The sequence below is a fragment of the Lampetra planeri genome, chromosome 31 (assembly GCF_965212315.1).
Source record: "Lampetra planeri chromosome 31, kcLamPlan1.2.h2, whole genome shotgun sequence".
Lineage (NCBI taxonomy): Eukaryota > Metazoa > Chordata > Hyperoartia > Petromyzontiformes > Petromyzontidae > Lampetra > Lampetra planeri.
This window is the reverse complement of record NC_136137.1, coordinates 1,654,939-1,672,500: the sequence shown is the minus strand read 5'-3', so window position 1 is coordinate 1,672,500 and position 17,562 is coordinate 1,654,939. Positions and strand designations below refer to the sequence as shown.

Genomic DNA, 17,562 nt, shown 5'->3' with positions numbered 1-17,562 from the left:
AGCAGCAGCAGCAGCCGCAGCAGCAGCAGCAGCAGCAGCCGCAGCAGCAGCAGCAACAGCAGCAGCAGCAGCAGCCGCAGCAGCAGCAGCAACAGCAGCAGCAGCAGCAACAGCAGCAACAGCAGCAGCAGCAGCCGCAGCAGCAGCAGCAACAGCAGCAGCAGCAGCAGCGCACGACGCGTGTCACACGCGCGGTAGGCCACACGGAGACAAAGATCCCCCGTAGAGCCAAAACAATCTTTCGGGACAAGTGTTATAACTAAGGCCGATACGACGCACAAGGAGATAGTGTGGCCGGTGTTGTATATGTCGGGTTATGAAATTTTGATAAAAATAATAAACATTAATAACATTTAAAAAAATGCGTAATTCGCATAAATTATGCTAATATATACGTATATGCATAAATTATGATAATCGCGGAGATAATCGTAAACGGCGCACAAGGAGATGGTGTGGCCGGGACCACGATCAGCTGCCCTCACCTCCCCAGTGCTTCTGCTTCTTTCATATGGCATTTCAAAAAAGCAACCGGCTACAATTGTATTTTTTTCTTTAGCAATTCTATGGCACCCGGGTAGATGAGCGATGAGGTGCAATCCATCAGGCGTATATCACCGATGACTGCCCAATACACGTGTATATTCAGGAGGAACAAGCTGATTATCCAGTCCGGATGTTTACACATCTTAGCAGGTACCTATTTAAGGCCGAGTCGACTTAGGGAAAGCCCAGGAATAGTTCAAATATTAGTCAATAATTTTAGCCCCGAACGGGAATCAAACTGGAGGTCACAGGTGTGTTGTTCAGTGTGCTAACCAATACGCTACTGCTCTGCAATAGATACCAAGTTTCGGATGATCCGACCGAATGTTGTTGTTGTTGTTTCGGACTGTATAACATCACAATAAGTAACTTCACTCACGTGGTATTGCTACCACGCTTTTCCCGTCACGACATCACTTTCGCGTAAATAATTATTAATGGCTAAAATGGTTATAGTGAATGCAGTTTAATCGATGGAACTGTGTAAAAAAAATATGTATTCATTAGCACAATAAAAAAAAATGGTTACATTCAGTACATGAACATGAAAAAAATCCAAACTTGGGTCTTAAAGTCCAAAAAACTCACGTCTAAAAACCAGAAACCCAAAGCTCATCCCTGATAGCAAGCAGCTAGTAAGGCCGGCACGGCGGCACCCACCGGTCCAGAGGTACGAGCTGCACATGGGGGCGTAGAGCAGAATGAAGGCGAGCACCCGGGCCAGCGTTCCGGCGCCCGTGCCCAGCACGTGCCAGCACACCATACCCACACACGTCAGCAGCTGCACGATAGGTACGGCACACATGGCGAGCGCGCGCACACACACACGCACGCAGTCAAACGCACAGCACGCACACGTGGCATGCACACGCGCGCGGCCACACGCACAGCAGGCACACGTGGAGATGCATACCACGCGCACGGGGACAGGGGAGGACGCGATTGATAGAGTGACACCGGAATACAATTAACAGGACGCCGAAAATATGCAACGAAAATGAAAAAATACCCGACACGATGGAAAGGCAATGAAAACCAAAACGGCTAAACCATCGAGATGTAACGTACGTGGGCAAAAACGTTCGCAAACGGGGACACATTTCAGCCGGGTTTGTCCGGGTCCGCGATCCGGAAAATACGTCCGCACATGGCACAATGCACCCAGGATTCCTCTCATTGTGGCCGTGGCTACTACCGGTCACATGCCACCTACTACAGCCAATGAGCGACCCAGAAAATATTGGGTGAGAAATGAAGTGCCGGTTTCCAGCGTCTCACCTGGGCGGCGAACAGATTGATGGAGAAGAAGTGCGGGAGCTGACGATAGCGGCGACTCAGCACTGCCAGACCCAGCACCCAGACCTGGGACATCAAACAGAGACGCAGCGCCACACGGGGACATCAAACAGCGAGGGGGTGTGGATGATGAGAGGTCGAGTGACCCCATGAGCAATGCGTCTACAAAGCCAAGATCCGTGGTTTGAATCCGGAAAACCACCACCAGTGCTCTTGGAGACAAGGGTTGGAGGATCACGAAGATTTGTGAAACTCACAAAGCCGCTGAAGCTGCGAGGTGGCTGAAGACGGCAGTGCAGCGAGTGGTGAAGCTGTTGTTTTGGAGCTTTGCGCGCGAATAATTTTCAAAGTGGATTTGCTCCGAATGCTTTGGTTTCCCCCCACCAAATGCAAAACACTCCTCTAGAGGGCAAGTGCCCAAAATATCTTTGTGCAGAATCATCCAAAAAAATACATCTTGAGAAGCAACAAGGTTTTCCGGGAACTATAAATGACATATGTGACATCATCATCATCAACAAACCAGGTTATTAATTGCACCCATTTCATGGCCTTAGATCAGTTACCAATTTCTATACAAAAAAAACCACAACATTACGTTAGCATTTCCACTTAATTTGTGAAATACCATTGCAGCTGGGCCACCAAAAGTCTTTTAGAGGCCAGGGGCAAAACTGCCAGATGAGGCTCCCCTCTGAGCCCCCCTCTGAGCCCCCCCTCTGAGCCCCCCTCTGAGCCCCCCTCTGAACCCCCCCTCTGATTTGAGTTCTGCCTGAAATGGCCCCACCTGCACCGCCCCCATCTCTCCGGCGCTGCACCAGAGGACCAAACAAACGGGAAGCGAGGACAGGGCAATGCGGTTTGTGGTTTAAACGGACGAGATCGATTTCACGGGAGGGGGACCGGCGTCGCGATCGACGCCCACCAGGAAGATGAGGCCGACGATGCTGATGTCGAAGCTCACGCTGTCCAGGACGGCTCGCGTCACGCGATCGTCGAGCTTGGGCATGGCGAGCAGCCACGACGAGACGTACATGAGCGGCGCCGACAGGAACGTGCACACCACCATGCCCGTCGACAGCTGCCCCGCGCGCGCACACGGCAACGCACACGGGCAGGGAGACAGAGAGAGAGGTATGGAGGTAGGGGAGGGAGACAATCCCGTTATCGTTTGTGAATGCACAAGTCCGGTGTGGATCAGTGCAGTGATGTTGCAGCACACATGGAGGTGATTCATTGAATAACACAAATGCCGTTCTGTCAGTGCCCCTGCCCATCGCAGATGCTGACCACAAAAACTTTGTATACGGTACACGTGTGAGCATCTGTCTGTATGTGTGGAGCAGTGTTGTAGCGCTTCGCTATGAACTTGGCCACCTCAACTTGATTCCGGGCCACGGCTAACATCAGTGGCCAGTGAAATCTGAACTGGTCCTGGACCACTCCTCCCCAACGAGGATTGACCAGTGTAAAGTATGGTCAAACAACTCCCATGACCAAAACATGTGGGCACACGCACATGAACACACCAACACACAGACAAGACACACATCTGTGACATAGCCGTAAGAGAATGTTGTGGCCAGTGCTGTTAGCGAGCACCTATGAAGGCTGGCATGGCATACGAGGGGGTGGGTGGCCAGCACCACACCGAGCTGCCTTTGTCTCCCTAGTCGCGATGTTTACAACCACACCAGATACTCATTTGAGGCCGAGTCGACCTAGCGCAGGCCCAGGACCGGTTGAGATAATTGTCACTGGTGATTGCCGTGAGCGGGAACTGAACTCGGATTTCCGGGTTCATAACGCAATGCTCCAACCTTTACGCCACCGCTCCCCACCTATGTGCACACACACAGACATATACCGGCCGCACAAACAAAAACTGACACCCACAGACAACACACAGAGAGGCCGAGAGTCCTGCAAGGGCCTCGCGCACCGTCTCGATCTCCATGGCGTAGCGGCTTGCGTAGATGATGACGCTGGGCGCCGTGGGGAAGACGCCGTAGAGGAAGCCGAAGTCGCGCAGGCTCGTGTGGTTCTTCTCTCCCCTGGTCTCCAACAGCTCCACCATCTCACGGCACAGCAGCGGGAACACCAGCCTGCAGGCACGTACGCACGGGTACGTGCGTAAGGTAGCACCCGGGGACAAGTTGATTTTCAAGGGGAATCAAACGGTGCTAATCGGTCTGAATTGAACTTCAACACCTGAGAAGTCGGACAGATGGAAAGACGCGCGGACACACAGAACGGCAGACTGGTATTCAGACAGACTAAAATACACACAGTCCACAAGCCAGACAAATAGACAGGCAGGCAGACTGACTGACATACAGAAGATAGGTGGACAGCCAAACGTCCAAACAGACAAGTAAACGTTAGACAGGGAAAAGGACACCGGACGCACGGCAACCGACGCAACCGTCAGCAGACATCGTGAGCTGGGGGGTCATGGTTCGAGGGTCAGGGTGTGTCCCGCCCCGTGTTCGCGGTCCCCGGCGTACACTTTGGCGGTGATGAGCAGGATGATGGACACGACGGTGCCACGCGTGTGGCTCTGCATCTTCCCCACCATGGAGAGGCCCAGGTAGAACTGCGCCGATGCCCCGAAAGCGGCGCCCAGGCTGTCCAGGAACCGCGACACCAGCTCGGGAACCTTGCGCGCCAGCAGGAAGTTACCTGCCACACCACCAGCACCAAAACGCCACCCGTAGAACAAGCGCACCTTCTTCTTCCGTAGGGCTCGTGCAGATTCAGAGCAACAACTACAATTTCACATTCACGTGGTCACGCCAGACAACCGCGTCAGCGGCAGCGGAGCGTATCGGCGTGAAGTGCCCTTCGTATTTGTGGATCGGGAATTGCGTCGTTATACGTTGTAAAAGCGGACCGATGTTCCCCTTCTTTACCTGCTCCGAATCCTCGCCCTACCCAAACCCCGACCGATAGTTTGTACTTCTCAAGCAAGCCTTGCACAAGTCGTGCCCTGCGATCGTCGGTCATTATTATTATTGTACGTTCCGGTTTACACGACGTCATCGGTCGTCTTGAAAAGAACGTCGTTTCTAGGGCGGCTCACCGGCCAGGCCGACGAGGGAGGAAAGCACCACGGGGTTGACGAGGGCGCCCAGGATGGCGCCGGCGCAAGTTCGGAGCGAGGACAGAGCGCGGGAGCAGCCCGAGAGCGTCCGCGGCGGCGCCGTCATCGTCGTCTCCCCCCCCCCAACCTCCTCCTCCTCCTCCCCGGGGCCCCTCCACCTCCACATTGCGCATGCGCTGCAGCTCGCAGAAGACGAAGCCCACGGGGTTGAGCAGCACCAGCGAGATGGGCGCCACCAGGTAGATGTACTGCACGTACTCCGGGTTGGTGGCCTGGTACAGGGCTTGCACTGCGACACCACGCGGCCGGCAAAACGACAAATCGGACAGTACACGCGGTGACCGACTTGGTCGTATCCACAATTCTGCTGAAGTTATAATAATCAACTGTTACTTATAGTTTCGTCTTCACGTGTTTTTCTATCGATCGGTGTCCTGATCTTGTGCGATGCCATTTTTACCTTTGCTTCATGGGAATTTTAAAATCGCTAGGTGGCAGTGGTACCGGAGAGCGCCATCTATTGGAGGCCCTTCCACCGGCAGTTACGCGAGCAAGCAACTGCAGGGCTACACTTTATCAATTTGTCACGGTGAGGGGAACGGCCTCTCCGTAGACCAGAGGTCGCAAACGGGTTTTGATTCCTTACCCGTACCCGGCCGCACCAGGGTCGCAAATGGGTACCCGTACCCGGCCGGTTACGGGTAGACGTTCCCTACCCGTACCCTACCCGAAATGAGTGACAAACGACTACTCACCAGTGACTCACGGCCTACCCGTACCCGTACCTGGCCGGGTACGGGTAGCCGGGTATCGGGTAGGGTACGGGTATCGGGTACCCGGTTACGACCTCTGCCGTAGACCTACGACACCAAACAACCACAACCAACAGGCAGCAACGACGGACTTTGGCCGGCTCACCGATGGGGTACCCAAGCGCAAAGTCGTTGCTCTGCGTCGCAAAGATGGGGAAGAGTCCGGCCTTGGCGAAGCGCGAGGCCGGCGCGGCCGTGAGGAGCGTGACGGCGCACACGAGCACGAACACGGCCACCTTGGTGGCCAGCACGGCCAGCAGGAAGCCCCAGCTCACCGCCGCAAAGTCCAGCACCACCATGTTGCGGAAGAGAAGCGCGGGAAGCGCGAACGACGACACGAACCCGCCGAGGCCCCGCGCGCCGGACGGCGGCACCAGGCCCGAGCGCCCGGCGGCGTAGCCGCATAGCACCGTGCCGAAGCACTCGAGCAGCGCCGGGAAGAGGCGGTCCACCGCCACGCTGGGCGGCACGCCGCCCGGATACTCCTCGGAGCCGCCGTAATCGTCGGTGGCGTTGGGATCGGTTGGGAATGGCCACTGCGGCGTCGGCGACGACGGCGGAGCGTGCAGGAGCGTCGCCGTGAAGTTTTGCGGCAGCGCCATGGGGTGGGTGGGTGGCGTCGGTGTTGTTTGTGGTGGTGGGGAGACTTTGTTTGCGCGGTAGCGACGGAGGCGGCTGTTTTCCACCCACGCGACCGGGGTTTCAAACAGCGGCTCTTCCTTTTTCCTGCGGCAGTGAAGGTCACGTTTTTACATCAAACAGGATGAGGTTTCTAATTTCCATTCCATTGATGATGGAAATCATAAACTTAACAGGCTCGACTTTGCACGAAAACTTGGCTATGAGTGCAGTCACCACCATTCACGTGACCTCTTTACAATGTCAAACACGTGTTGTGCCCAACTGTTTGCAAAATAGATGTTTTTTTTACCGAACTCATCAGGCATGTGACAGATCCTCTTACATGCACGTGCATACAAAGACAAAGGTGCCCCGTGCAGCCTAAAGCAAGTGTTGCAACAAGTGTTTTTAGCGAACACCTATTAAAGCCAGCAGAGATGGTGTTCTCACACACCGCACCAGTTACTCATTTTATTGGGGAGTCACAATCTCGTTTCAAGTTGATGAGTTAAATCGGGTGAAAACTCGACCAGGGTAGTGCCATTTGCAAGAGTCACCTGGGGCATGAGCCTGCAAGAAGGGGGCGATGATTGCTATGTATGATCTCAATTTTGTAACTTTCGAATTTGCCAAATTTGAACCCTTTGACGGCAGCACGCAATGGCCTCTTTTCTGATGAATAACGCCTGGTCTTTAATGTCCACTGCGACACAGAGAGGTGTTATGGGTTAATGGACTCGGACGACTGGAAGATGAACCATCCGTGCGACACGAATTAGGGATATGTGTTCCTAATTTTCGGATTAATCTGGAAAATGAAAATAATCGGACCTAGATACAAAGATTCCGAAAAAATAACACTTTTGTTCCCAATTGATCTTAAAGTATCACGTTGCAGGGAGTGGCATCATTTGCATTAGAAATTCTTATCCATGAAAAGTGGAACGGAGGTCACTTTTGTAAGCAGGAAAGCACAATAAATTATTGCAAAATGTTAACGATCCAAAAGATACAAAATTGCCCTTCAAAAATCTAAAATGTTTAACGGATATGCACAAATTAATAGACCAGGCAAAGAGGCTCTATCTGGCCAACACAATGTCAATAAGGTTCTGGCGTATAAAACACGGCAGGAATAACGTTCTAATTGGACGGCAATGAGGCGTCAATGGTGAACGCGGTATGGAGGAACGGCCTTTGCCCCGTTACGCCCGCTCACGGCAAATTTCCAAACCCATGGGCTCGCCAATCCCCCTGTCAGCTGGCAGTCGGGTGCAGAGCCAGCTGCCCTCTGTATTTTGGGACAATGCCTTTAAATAACCATGTTCACATTTTGTATATATAATTATATACACGCACAAAAGACAAAGATCCCCCGTATAGCCTTAACAGATTGTAGGAGCAAGTGCTGTTAGTGAGCACCTATGAAGGCCGGCACAGCACACGAGGGGGTGGGTAGACAGCACCACGCCTGGCCGCCTTTGTCTCCCCAGTGATGATATTTACACATCATACCAGGTACTCAATTGTGGCCGAGTCGACCTAGGGGAGGTCCAGGACCGGTTCAGATAATCGTCAATGGTGTTGGTCGTGAGCGGGAATCGAACCCGGGTTGCCGGGTTTGTAGCGCAGCGCGCTAACCACTCCACCACCGCTCCCCCCTATACACGCACACACACATAAGGTAAAGGTGCAGCCCTGCAATTGTGTCCTCATGACACAATTGGCAAAAGGGCCTCCACTCGAGGGGGTTTCTCTAGAGCCTACCTCTAGGGGATACTTGGCCTACTCTTCCACACTGCTCAGGCATCTTGCAGTCGTGACAACTTCTGAACGCCTGAGTCAAGTGATATTACAGCTGCGCAAAGCAGTCTGGGTAATTCCAAGATGGCATCGAACAGTGGCGACACATGCTGTGTGTAATGAGGTTTCTGGTGAAGGAAAATTTTCCAAAATTTGAAACTAAAGGGAGGGCATGTGCCTGAAATGCAGAACTGTGTTTGAGTGCTCGCAAATCGTTTAAAAGGTTTTACACTCAAAGCACAAATGGCTGTGTACCCGTCCTAAAAAATTATGGAACTTTAGGCATCAATATGTTACAACATCGATGGGACAACACTTTGAAAAACTTGGCAAGATTAATATCACTTTCACATTTACGACAACTCGAAGAGGGGGTTAACTATGAACGACTCTCATAAAACTTCACGTGAGAACGTCTCGTGGCTTTTAGTGTTAGACAACAAATTCACACCTTTACTTGGACCAAATCCAACAAAATCAGGTGGAACTAAACGTCAGATTTGATTAAAAAAAAATTAAAGCTTCAAGTTTCAGCCACATCAAAACGGAATGTTCAAGCTTATTCTGCTGGACAAGTTCCCGCTTGCGAACAGACACATCGTTTCGCCCGCGTTTACAAAACAGAAAGCGCCGCTGCAAAAACAATCACATGGTCCACGCTTCATGACAGGCGTTGAGCTGGTCACAGCAAGGCGCTGCTGGTTACAAACGTGACCATTCTGGAATAACAACAATAATAATAATAACAAACACGGTCACTTCCACTCTGACCCTGGCCAGACAACGTTGCCTCAAAAAGCCCTCGTTTGTTGGGCAACGTGCAAACCCCAAATGGTAGCCAGCGGCAGCAGCAGCAGCAGCACCAATGCCACCACGCCCCGGCTTCAATTTCACCGACACATTCGCTCGTCTCTCCAGGAACCCGAGACAACGTCCGCGTAGCCGAAACACAACATGCTCCCCCCCGCCTGGCTGCTGGTCGGGACAACACGTGCTTTACTGTTTGGCATTACGTGGAGAGTACAACGTAAAGTAAAAGTCGGTAACGACCATGGGTTTTTGTTCCACATTTTTTAATCGATTTTTTTTTATTGAAAGCCATCATTGGTAGCAGGTCACCCCCACCCCGCATCATCCCCCCCCAGCAAGTCAGACCTAGTGCCAACTAAATTCCCCCAAAATGCACCCAAAATTGTGATACAATATGCAGAATCTAAGCAGGGTTGAGAATGTATACTGCTTGGATGGGTGCTGTAGGCATTCGCAGGGCTACTCTGTGGGCAGCAGTGAGCAGGATGGGAAAATATCTCGGAATGTACTTCACTCCTACATCTACGCTGCCTGCCTTTACCAACACGCACTGAGCGGAGTGGTGAAATACAGCCACAGAGCCCCCATGAGCTGCACAATGTGGGGGGAGGTCGTTATCCATCCGCCAAGTCAGAGCTGAACATCATCAGCTGTTTTTATTATTCGATATTAACAGTGGTAGGACTTGTAGTTAAAGGGGCCCAATCAGCGAAGAGATATGATATTCATAAATCAGGAGATAGGTGAAGAGCTCATGGGCCAAATGGAAATACAAAAAAATTACGAAAAAATGCCACTGCGGTCACCAATCTCAAAGAGTGGAGCGCATGGTAACACCACTGCCCGCTTCCATCATTCTCTGGCAGCATTTCACATTCATTAGGCTCACTCCTGAGGCCGTCCACTGCCTTACGCACCAACCTCAACATGAACGGAGGAACGCTGAGGGTTTAATGCTCTGCCATACTAAAGAAGCAGATTAACACGTGGCTGGGTGACTCAAGAGGGTTTCATACTGTGCCAGAGCACTGAGGCCGATACTGCTGAGATGCTGGGTTCAACTCACTTAAGCTACCCCTGATGAACCCAGGTTCTCAAGAGTGGCCAATGAATTGTCTCAGCTGGACACAAATGGCTGCCCAAAAAAAGAAAACCATCGGTTTGTTTTTACTTAATTTGGTCTACTCCAGCTTTCAGAATGAAACATTTCAGTCTTAAAGGAAACACTCTTTTCAGGTTATATAATTATATAAAAGGTGTGACTCTACAGTGGATAAAGACGCAAATTAAAGTTGTTACATCGCCTTCATGGGATGTTCTTTGACGCTGCTCACCGAGTTACAAATGGAAATGTATTCAATTCATTATATGGCTGACGATAGTGCGATTGGAATGTTATTGACAAATACATGTTTTAAAAAAACACCCGCATATCTATTGAATGCGTATATTTCATCATACGGAGCCATGATCTCTATGCACTGCTGGATGATGGACTCCCCAAGCTCGAGAGTGGTGCTCGAGGGAATGTTGCCTCCTTTGACTGCCACTCTGTCATTAGACTCGCCCACAGGTCATCATCAATACTAGTGACGTGTTCGGCCCAAGCTCAGTCACTTTCCTTACAAATGCAACAGCAAAAACTCGACCAACATTAGCACGGCACATTTATCTCTGCATGACGAACTTCTGGGAGTTCTAACCTCACCCGGACACAACCTGAACCAAACGTAGATGTAGTAGTGAGTTTGCTCTTGACCCTGGCTACTCTTGAACGTGACAATATCCGGATATCTCGGGTTCTCAGCTTGTTTTAACAAATAAACCTGAGGCCTAGCTTCGGCGCTAGAATCCACTGGCACAAATCCAAGCGAGGGGGCATTACACCAGTTTCTGGTTGGCTTGCAACACCAAATAAAAAAACACATCTGCCTAATCAACTAAAACCAGGCCGTCACTGTAGCCCTGAAGTAATGCAAAAGAGCACCCGATTATTTTTAACCCAAGTGCTCTGCCTAACACTACGCATTTGCATCTCCCATACTCCCAGCAGTGAACACACAGCAATTACTGCATTCCTTTACGGCCATCTGCAAGTACACCAGGCATGCTAAAATGTGCACTTAAATGTATGCGGTTATTGGACGCTTTGTTTTACCTTCCGTGTGCTAGTGTGTTCTAATAGTGCCATAATATTACTGTATTTTACTGTGTTCTTTTTAAACCACTGTTGCTGAGCACAGACCCAAATGTCTGAAACGACCAGCAACCAATATCACGAATTACAGTTGTAATCGACAGGAATTCATAGGCTTCTTGAATAGCTTATAAGAACCTGGGATGAGAAACAATGCAAGGGAATTTAAATAGTTTCGTGTGGCGTGAAGCGATGTCAACGGTGGTTTGCCACACTGCCCTATTCACCGTGCAACCCAAGTTCGACTCCCAGGCCACGGTGGAAATCGTTCTGGGCATCCAAAATTCCTGGGAATCCCAAACGCACCGAGCCGCATCGAACCGCGTGGTGAAATGCGTTCAAACAAATCCCACGACCAAAGCGACATGGGGGGGGGCAGGCCATCATCCAGCAGTGGATTGACAGTTGTCTTGATTGTAATTAAATCCGCGTGCGTCTAAACCTCGTGCGTCGCGGCCGTGTCTGCAATGCGGTCCCACCACACTCACCCACTCTCATTCCACACAGCTCAGCCGTGTGCGAACACCCCACTCACTACTGTGCATGCAGCACACGTGTACACACTGCTCGCGCGGGGTACATAGTGACACACACACAGAGTGTTTAATATGTAAAACCCTTCTGTCTCAATCCAACTGCTGGGTGAAGGCCTCCCCCACAATGCATGAGTCTTTGGGGTGATGGGGAGATGCTTCCTCAGGTCGGTCGTGGCGGGTTGGGGGATCTGACCCCATCGGACTCATCCGGAGTGGCTTTGGTCGTCAGAAAATTCCTGAATGGGCTGAGCAGGCTCAACCCCTGCTTAGCTTTCGAGAGCGTGAGAGAGCTCCAGAGGCATTCCGGGTGATATTTGGCAGAGGCGAATGTGTAATATTACGATAATTGTATTCTATGGTTTATAATTGCCGCAATTGAATAGCGGTCATGTATACCCCTGTTTTACTTTAAGAATAATTTACGTTTTAATTTACCAGGTCTCAATTTTTTTTTTAGTATCTATGACCTCTCGCCTGATTTTAAATGAAATATTTAATTCTAGGAATGTAGAGTCCATACAGAGCACCGTGCACGTGCAGGTTGGGAGCGGTGGTGCAGTGGTTAGCGCACTGCGCTATGGACCCGGCCACCAGAGTTCGATTCCAGGCGATGCCTAACATCAGTGGCGAGTCATAACCGAACCCAAACGTGGCGTGTTCTTCATCAATCCGCATTGGCCAGCGTGGTGAAGTATAGTCAGAGACCCCCACGCCCAGAACGGCGTGGGGAGGCAATCATCCGGGAGTGGTTTGACAAGAGATTCACGTTATTATTATTTTACGCATACAAAATGCAAAACACACATCTCATACCACTCCAGTCTAGAGTATGTGCACAGGCGTTGTGGTGGTGTATATAATAGTAACATAAATAAGATAACATAGAACAGCATCCCCTTGCGAATCCAAACCTTCCCATGCTGTTGCTCATGGTGGGGGGGGGGCATAGGGGGGGGGCTTGACCATACTTCACCACGCTGGTCAGTGCGGATTGCTGAAAGCAAGAACAGAACTGGAGCAGTTCTTACATCGCTCGCCAGCGGTGTTCGCCGCGACCGCCAATGAATAAAACTCCCGCTGTGGGTAGCGCAGTGTCGCTAACCACTGCGCCACCGCTCCCCACACACGAATCCTCTGGTCGTGCCGCCCTGGCCGCTGGGCACAGCGCTCCGCGGGATTCGTGGAGCTCGGCAGCGATGTGAGGGCGTCTAGGACTCTAGGTCGAGCGAATCGAGTGGCAGGACGACACGGCGACTGGAGCTAGGCCGCCCAGCACCACCACCGCCGCCTTCCCCAACCCGCGATCCGCCTCGCAAACAACGAGGGCTGCTGTCGAGTCGACTTGAAGACGGAGCCACAGGAAGACACTCACTCACTCACCTCGCACACTCACACACTGCAAGGGGCCATCATCATACCTCCTGACGAGCGCTCGGCATGCCGCTGATGATGCCGCCGCCGCCGCTGCTGCTGCTCAATTCCGCCGCGCGTTAAAACTCCGCCTCTCGTCTCGTTGAGCAAAAACAGAGGGGAGGAGGAGGAGGCGGCGGCCTCGCCAGAGCGACGCCTTTGCTGTGCCCGAGGAGGGAGCGCGCGTCCTCTTTAAAATTGTCGCCAAATTAATTCGATGCGGATTTCGTTCACGGTTCGCCGACGACGCGAGAGCGAAGCGCCGACTCCGTTCGGCGAGGTGGGGCGGGGGGAGCTGTGGGAAGGCGGCACCCCCCTCACCACCCCCACCACCCCCACCACCACGTGGGTCGTCCGTCGCAGCACCCCCTCGAGACCCCCCATCGCCGCCGCCGCCCGCCCGCCCCTCGTGCCCCCCCCCCCTCGTGCCCCCCCCTTCTCATGCCCCTCCCCCCCCCCTCTCATGCCCCCCCCTCATGCCCCCCCTCTCATGCCCCCCCTCTCATGCCCCCCCCTCTCATGCCCCCCCCCTCTCATGCCCCCCCTCATGCCCCCCCTCTCATGCCCCCCCTCATGCCCCCCCTCATGCCACCCCTCATGCCCCCCCCTCTCATGCCCCCCCCCTGTCTCATGCCCCCCCCTCTCATGCCCCCCCCTCTCATGCCCCCCCTCTCATGCCCCCCCCTCATGCCCCCCTCTCATGCCCCCCCCCCCTCATGCCTCCCCCTCATGCCCCCCCCTGTCTCATGCCCCCCCCTCTCATGCCCCCCCCTCTCATGCCCCCCCCTCTCATGCCCCCCCCCTCATGCCCCCCCTCATGCCCCCCCTCATGCCCCCCCCTGTCTCATGCCCCCCCTCATGCCCCCCCTCTCATGCCCCCCCCTGTCTCATGCCCCCCCCTCTCATGCCCCCCCCTCTCATGCCCCCCCCTCTCATGCCCCCCCCCTCATGCCCCCCCTCTCATGCCCCCCCCCTCATGCCTCCCCCTCATGCCCCCCCTCATGCCCCCCCCTGTCTCATGCCCCCCCTCTCATGCCCCCCCTCTCATGCCCCCCCTCATGCCCCCCCTCTCATGCCCTCCCTCTCATGCCCCCCCTCATGCCCCCCCTCATGCCCCCCCCCTGTCTCATGCCCCCCCCCTCTCATGCCCCCCCCCTGTCTCATGCCCCCCCTCTCATGCCCCCCCCCTCTCATGCCCCCCCTCTCATGCCCCCCCCCCCTCATGCCCTCCCCCCTCTCATGCCCCCCCCCTCTCATGCCCCCCCCCTCTCATGCCCCCCCCCTCTCATGCCCCCCCACCGCCGCCCCGCCCCCGCCGCCTTACACAGCACATTTCCACAATCAGGGTAATCACCGCTCACGACGATGAACGCGATTAATTTGCGTTCACGACGACTGACGTTGGGCTCGCCCCGCGGCGTGGTCTGCGCGCTTCTCGACGGCCAGGATGCTGTCGGCCTCCTCCTTGGCGTTGCGTCACGTTCTGGCTTGAGGTGGCGTTGTGTATACGTCCATATGGCAACATAATATACTGTAGAGCAATTAGTCGTTACAATTCACACACATTTGACCAACCATTGCTGGCTGAAGGCCGTCTCGTGCAATGTAAACGTGATGGTGGTTTGACCATACTTCACCACGATGGTCAGTGCGGTTCGGATATCACTCGCCACTGATGGTCAATGTGCAGCGTGCTAACCACTGCACCACCGCTCGCTCCCACATGCGGATTTTAAGACGTGATTATTCACTTAATAGCACAATAATGGGATTAGGTTCCACTAAGCCACAATCACCAGGCATGATCGACCCATTCCTGTACGTACAGGAATAATTTATTTGAATATACAACACTGTACTTACTGTGTCGTTACATGGGTTTCACGTTTGTATAGATGGCAACAGCATGCTGATGAGTCTGTGTACATATTGATGTGCAGCTGTTACAGTCCCGAACGCCGTTCCAGCAGTTATATTTTAGCCAAGCCACATCCATCTCGCCTTAATTTGTCCTAAACCTGCCCATGGGATCATTGGAATATAGGGTGCAATAGTCGACTCTAGCGGTAGTGCCTTACGCCGATAATTATCCTTACTCCAAACCACTCCTGGCAGCGTTGCGGAAAATGTAACGTGAGAAATGAATTCGGGTGTGATTGATAACAAAAAGTGTGTACAGTATAGGTATTGCAATGTTTTATAACTGCGCATATTTTGAAACACCATGGCATGCATGCATACCTGTCAACCCATACGGTTTCTCCGTATTCTTGTCCAAGGAAATTGAGTTTTCAGGTCCATACGACGTACAGCCGTTTCAATAAATCGAAACAAAATCCATGTCTATTTGATTGCGTTTCTCCCTTTGTGATGGGACTTTGTAGGATGCACGTTGAGATTTTTAAGGGGCACGGGGTGACCAATAAGGTCTGACTTGGTTTGTACTAAGGTAGGCACTGACAAGGGGTTGACAGATATGTGCCTGTGATTACCACGTGGTAATCACACGATTGAGCCGGGCGGTGGAGGCTATGGACATGGCCTGTAATGGGGCACTGGAGAGGCACCGAGGGTTGATGGAGCACACGTGTATTTTAAAAATCCCTTCCCTTCTACATGGGATGGAGGGATGGACAAATAAGAATCGGCTTCACCCTTTCTGGCAATAAAACACGAGGTGATGAGATGTTCAAACACCAAACAGATCCCTCCTGTTGCAAGACATCAAGACTGCATTAGCCACACGTACTTGTGGCACAACATGCCAACAAACGTGCTCTGATAATATTCTTGGTTCTTTCGTGAAAGTCACGTAGATGGAAAATAAAAATGTAATTAAGTTAAAAATAAAAGCAAAAAACCCACGACGTTTCGATCGCAACACAAGTGGCCTTCATCAGGCGGAGAGAAAAGAGGGGGCACGCCTCCAAATGCAACTGCTTCTAAGGGCTGCGCTCTGATGATACACGCACTGTCTTGGACACGGATTGTCAGACTAGAGAACACCAAAACGCGAACTATACAAAGGCAATGCAGGTTTCAAAGTACTCATAGCTCTGGTTGAGCAGTTCGTGTTTCCCCCCTCGAATGCGTGGGTTGTCTCCAGATGCTCCGGTTGTCTCCTCTATGTAAGCATCTTAAACGTATCAAGGCCAATTGTGGGCACTGTCTCATGGTGTGGCCTTCCCACCTCTGATTAACACATTCCTGCGGAGGCAGCTGGTAGGAACGTTGGGTTGCTCGGTCAATGGCCAGGGTCAACGGCGGCGTGGTGTATTCCGCAAATATGCCCGACTGTGAGGGCGGGCACAAGCCGGCGTGAGTAGGTTAAACGTTGAGTTTTATAAGGGCACCACGGGGTGACCAGCCCCACCCCACCCAGTCCCACCCCTCCCACCCCCCACCCAGCCCCACCCTCCCCACCCAGCCCCTCCCCACCCTCCCCTCCCAACCCAGCCCCACCGTCCCCACCCAGCCCCGCCCCTCCCTCCCTCCCCACCCAGCCCCTCCCTGCACGACGGACACAATAATCCCCTGTGGGCTGGTGTAACCAGGAGGTTCCTACCAGTATTATGCGGCACATTGTCCAGCGCGATGTGTCACCAGTGACGGTAAAATCTGCACGTGGTTTTTCTGTGTGCATATAAAGCAAAACGTCAACCCAAATAAACACAAGTTTGTTTTATCTTGTCGATAACCACCTGGACTTTGTGTCCCTGGCTTTGCCACGTCGGCTTTAATGTCAGTTCATAAGAACACTGTATTTTCTCAAGTTGCAGTTAAGCGCGTGATGATATCACTGCATTGACATCAATAAACGTTTGACTATGTCTCCCATAATCTTTCTGACATCTCCAGACATCTCTCCTCTTACCTCATGCCACGTCCAACAACTTAAATGTTCACGTTATCTCGCTCGCTATCACTCCATGTCAATTTTACATCCCCATCACCTCACGATTGCATACCTCTAAAGTTTGCCTGCATATTTTCAATAAATGTTTTTTTATATAGAAAACAGCACCCTCCAATATGCCAGGGCGTCTCAGAATGCTTTCTATCTAATTTCAACACATTCTAAAGGGCACTCCCAGTTGCAGCTGCCACTGTGGACACAAGGTGACCTCGTCTGCAAACATAAAATGAGTCCACGAGTGGAGGGTGATGTTTGATGTGGATGATCCCAATTGAGTCATCCGTTCAGCTCTATCTTGCCTGCATCTCTCTTTTCTGCTTTCGGATCTCTCCGTGTCGTCTCCATCGCTCTCATCTTGTGACATGTGGGGGGCTCCATGCAGTAAATATAAAATAGTATCTGGCTAATACTGCCCCGTTTGTAGACCTGAGTTAGGGCTACGTTATGTGAGAGTGCAATAAAAGTTAGGGGCTATGTTTAGACTTACCTTTGGAGCCGTCAATAATTAACAC

General features: G+C 52.4%; 1 protein-coding gene across 1 annotated transcript in view; it reads right to left on the bottom strand.

The window, feature by feature from the left end:
• The window catches only part of LOC144729065 (lysosomal cholesterol signaling protein-like), a 25,913-nt gene extending 12,476 nt beyond the window's left edge, over window positions 1–13,437 (bottom strand). The window contains 9 exon segments of the mRNA XM_078608932.1: window positions 1,207–1,327; window positions 1,825–1,908; window positions 2,768–2,923; window positions 3,785–3,947; window positions 4,350–4,524; window positions 4,925–5,096; window positions 5,098–5,234; window positions 5,864–6,483; window positions 13,143–13,437. Coding sequence (XP_078465058.1) covers window positions 1,207–1,327; window positions 1,825–1,908; window positions 2,768–2,923; window positions 3,785–3,947; window positions 4,350–4,524; window positions 4,925–5,096; window positions 5,098–5,234; window positions 5,864–6,359 — 1,504 coding nt within the window. The 5' untranslated portion in view covers window positions 6,360–6,483; window positions 13,143–13,437.
• Between the last annotated feature and the right edge of the window lie 4,125 nt (window positions 13,438–17,562).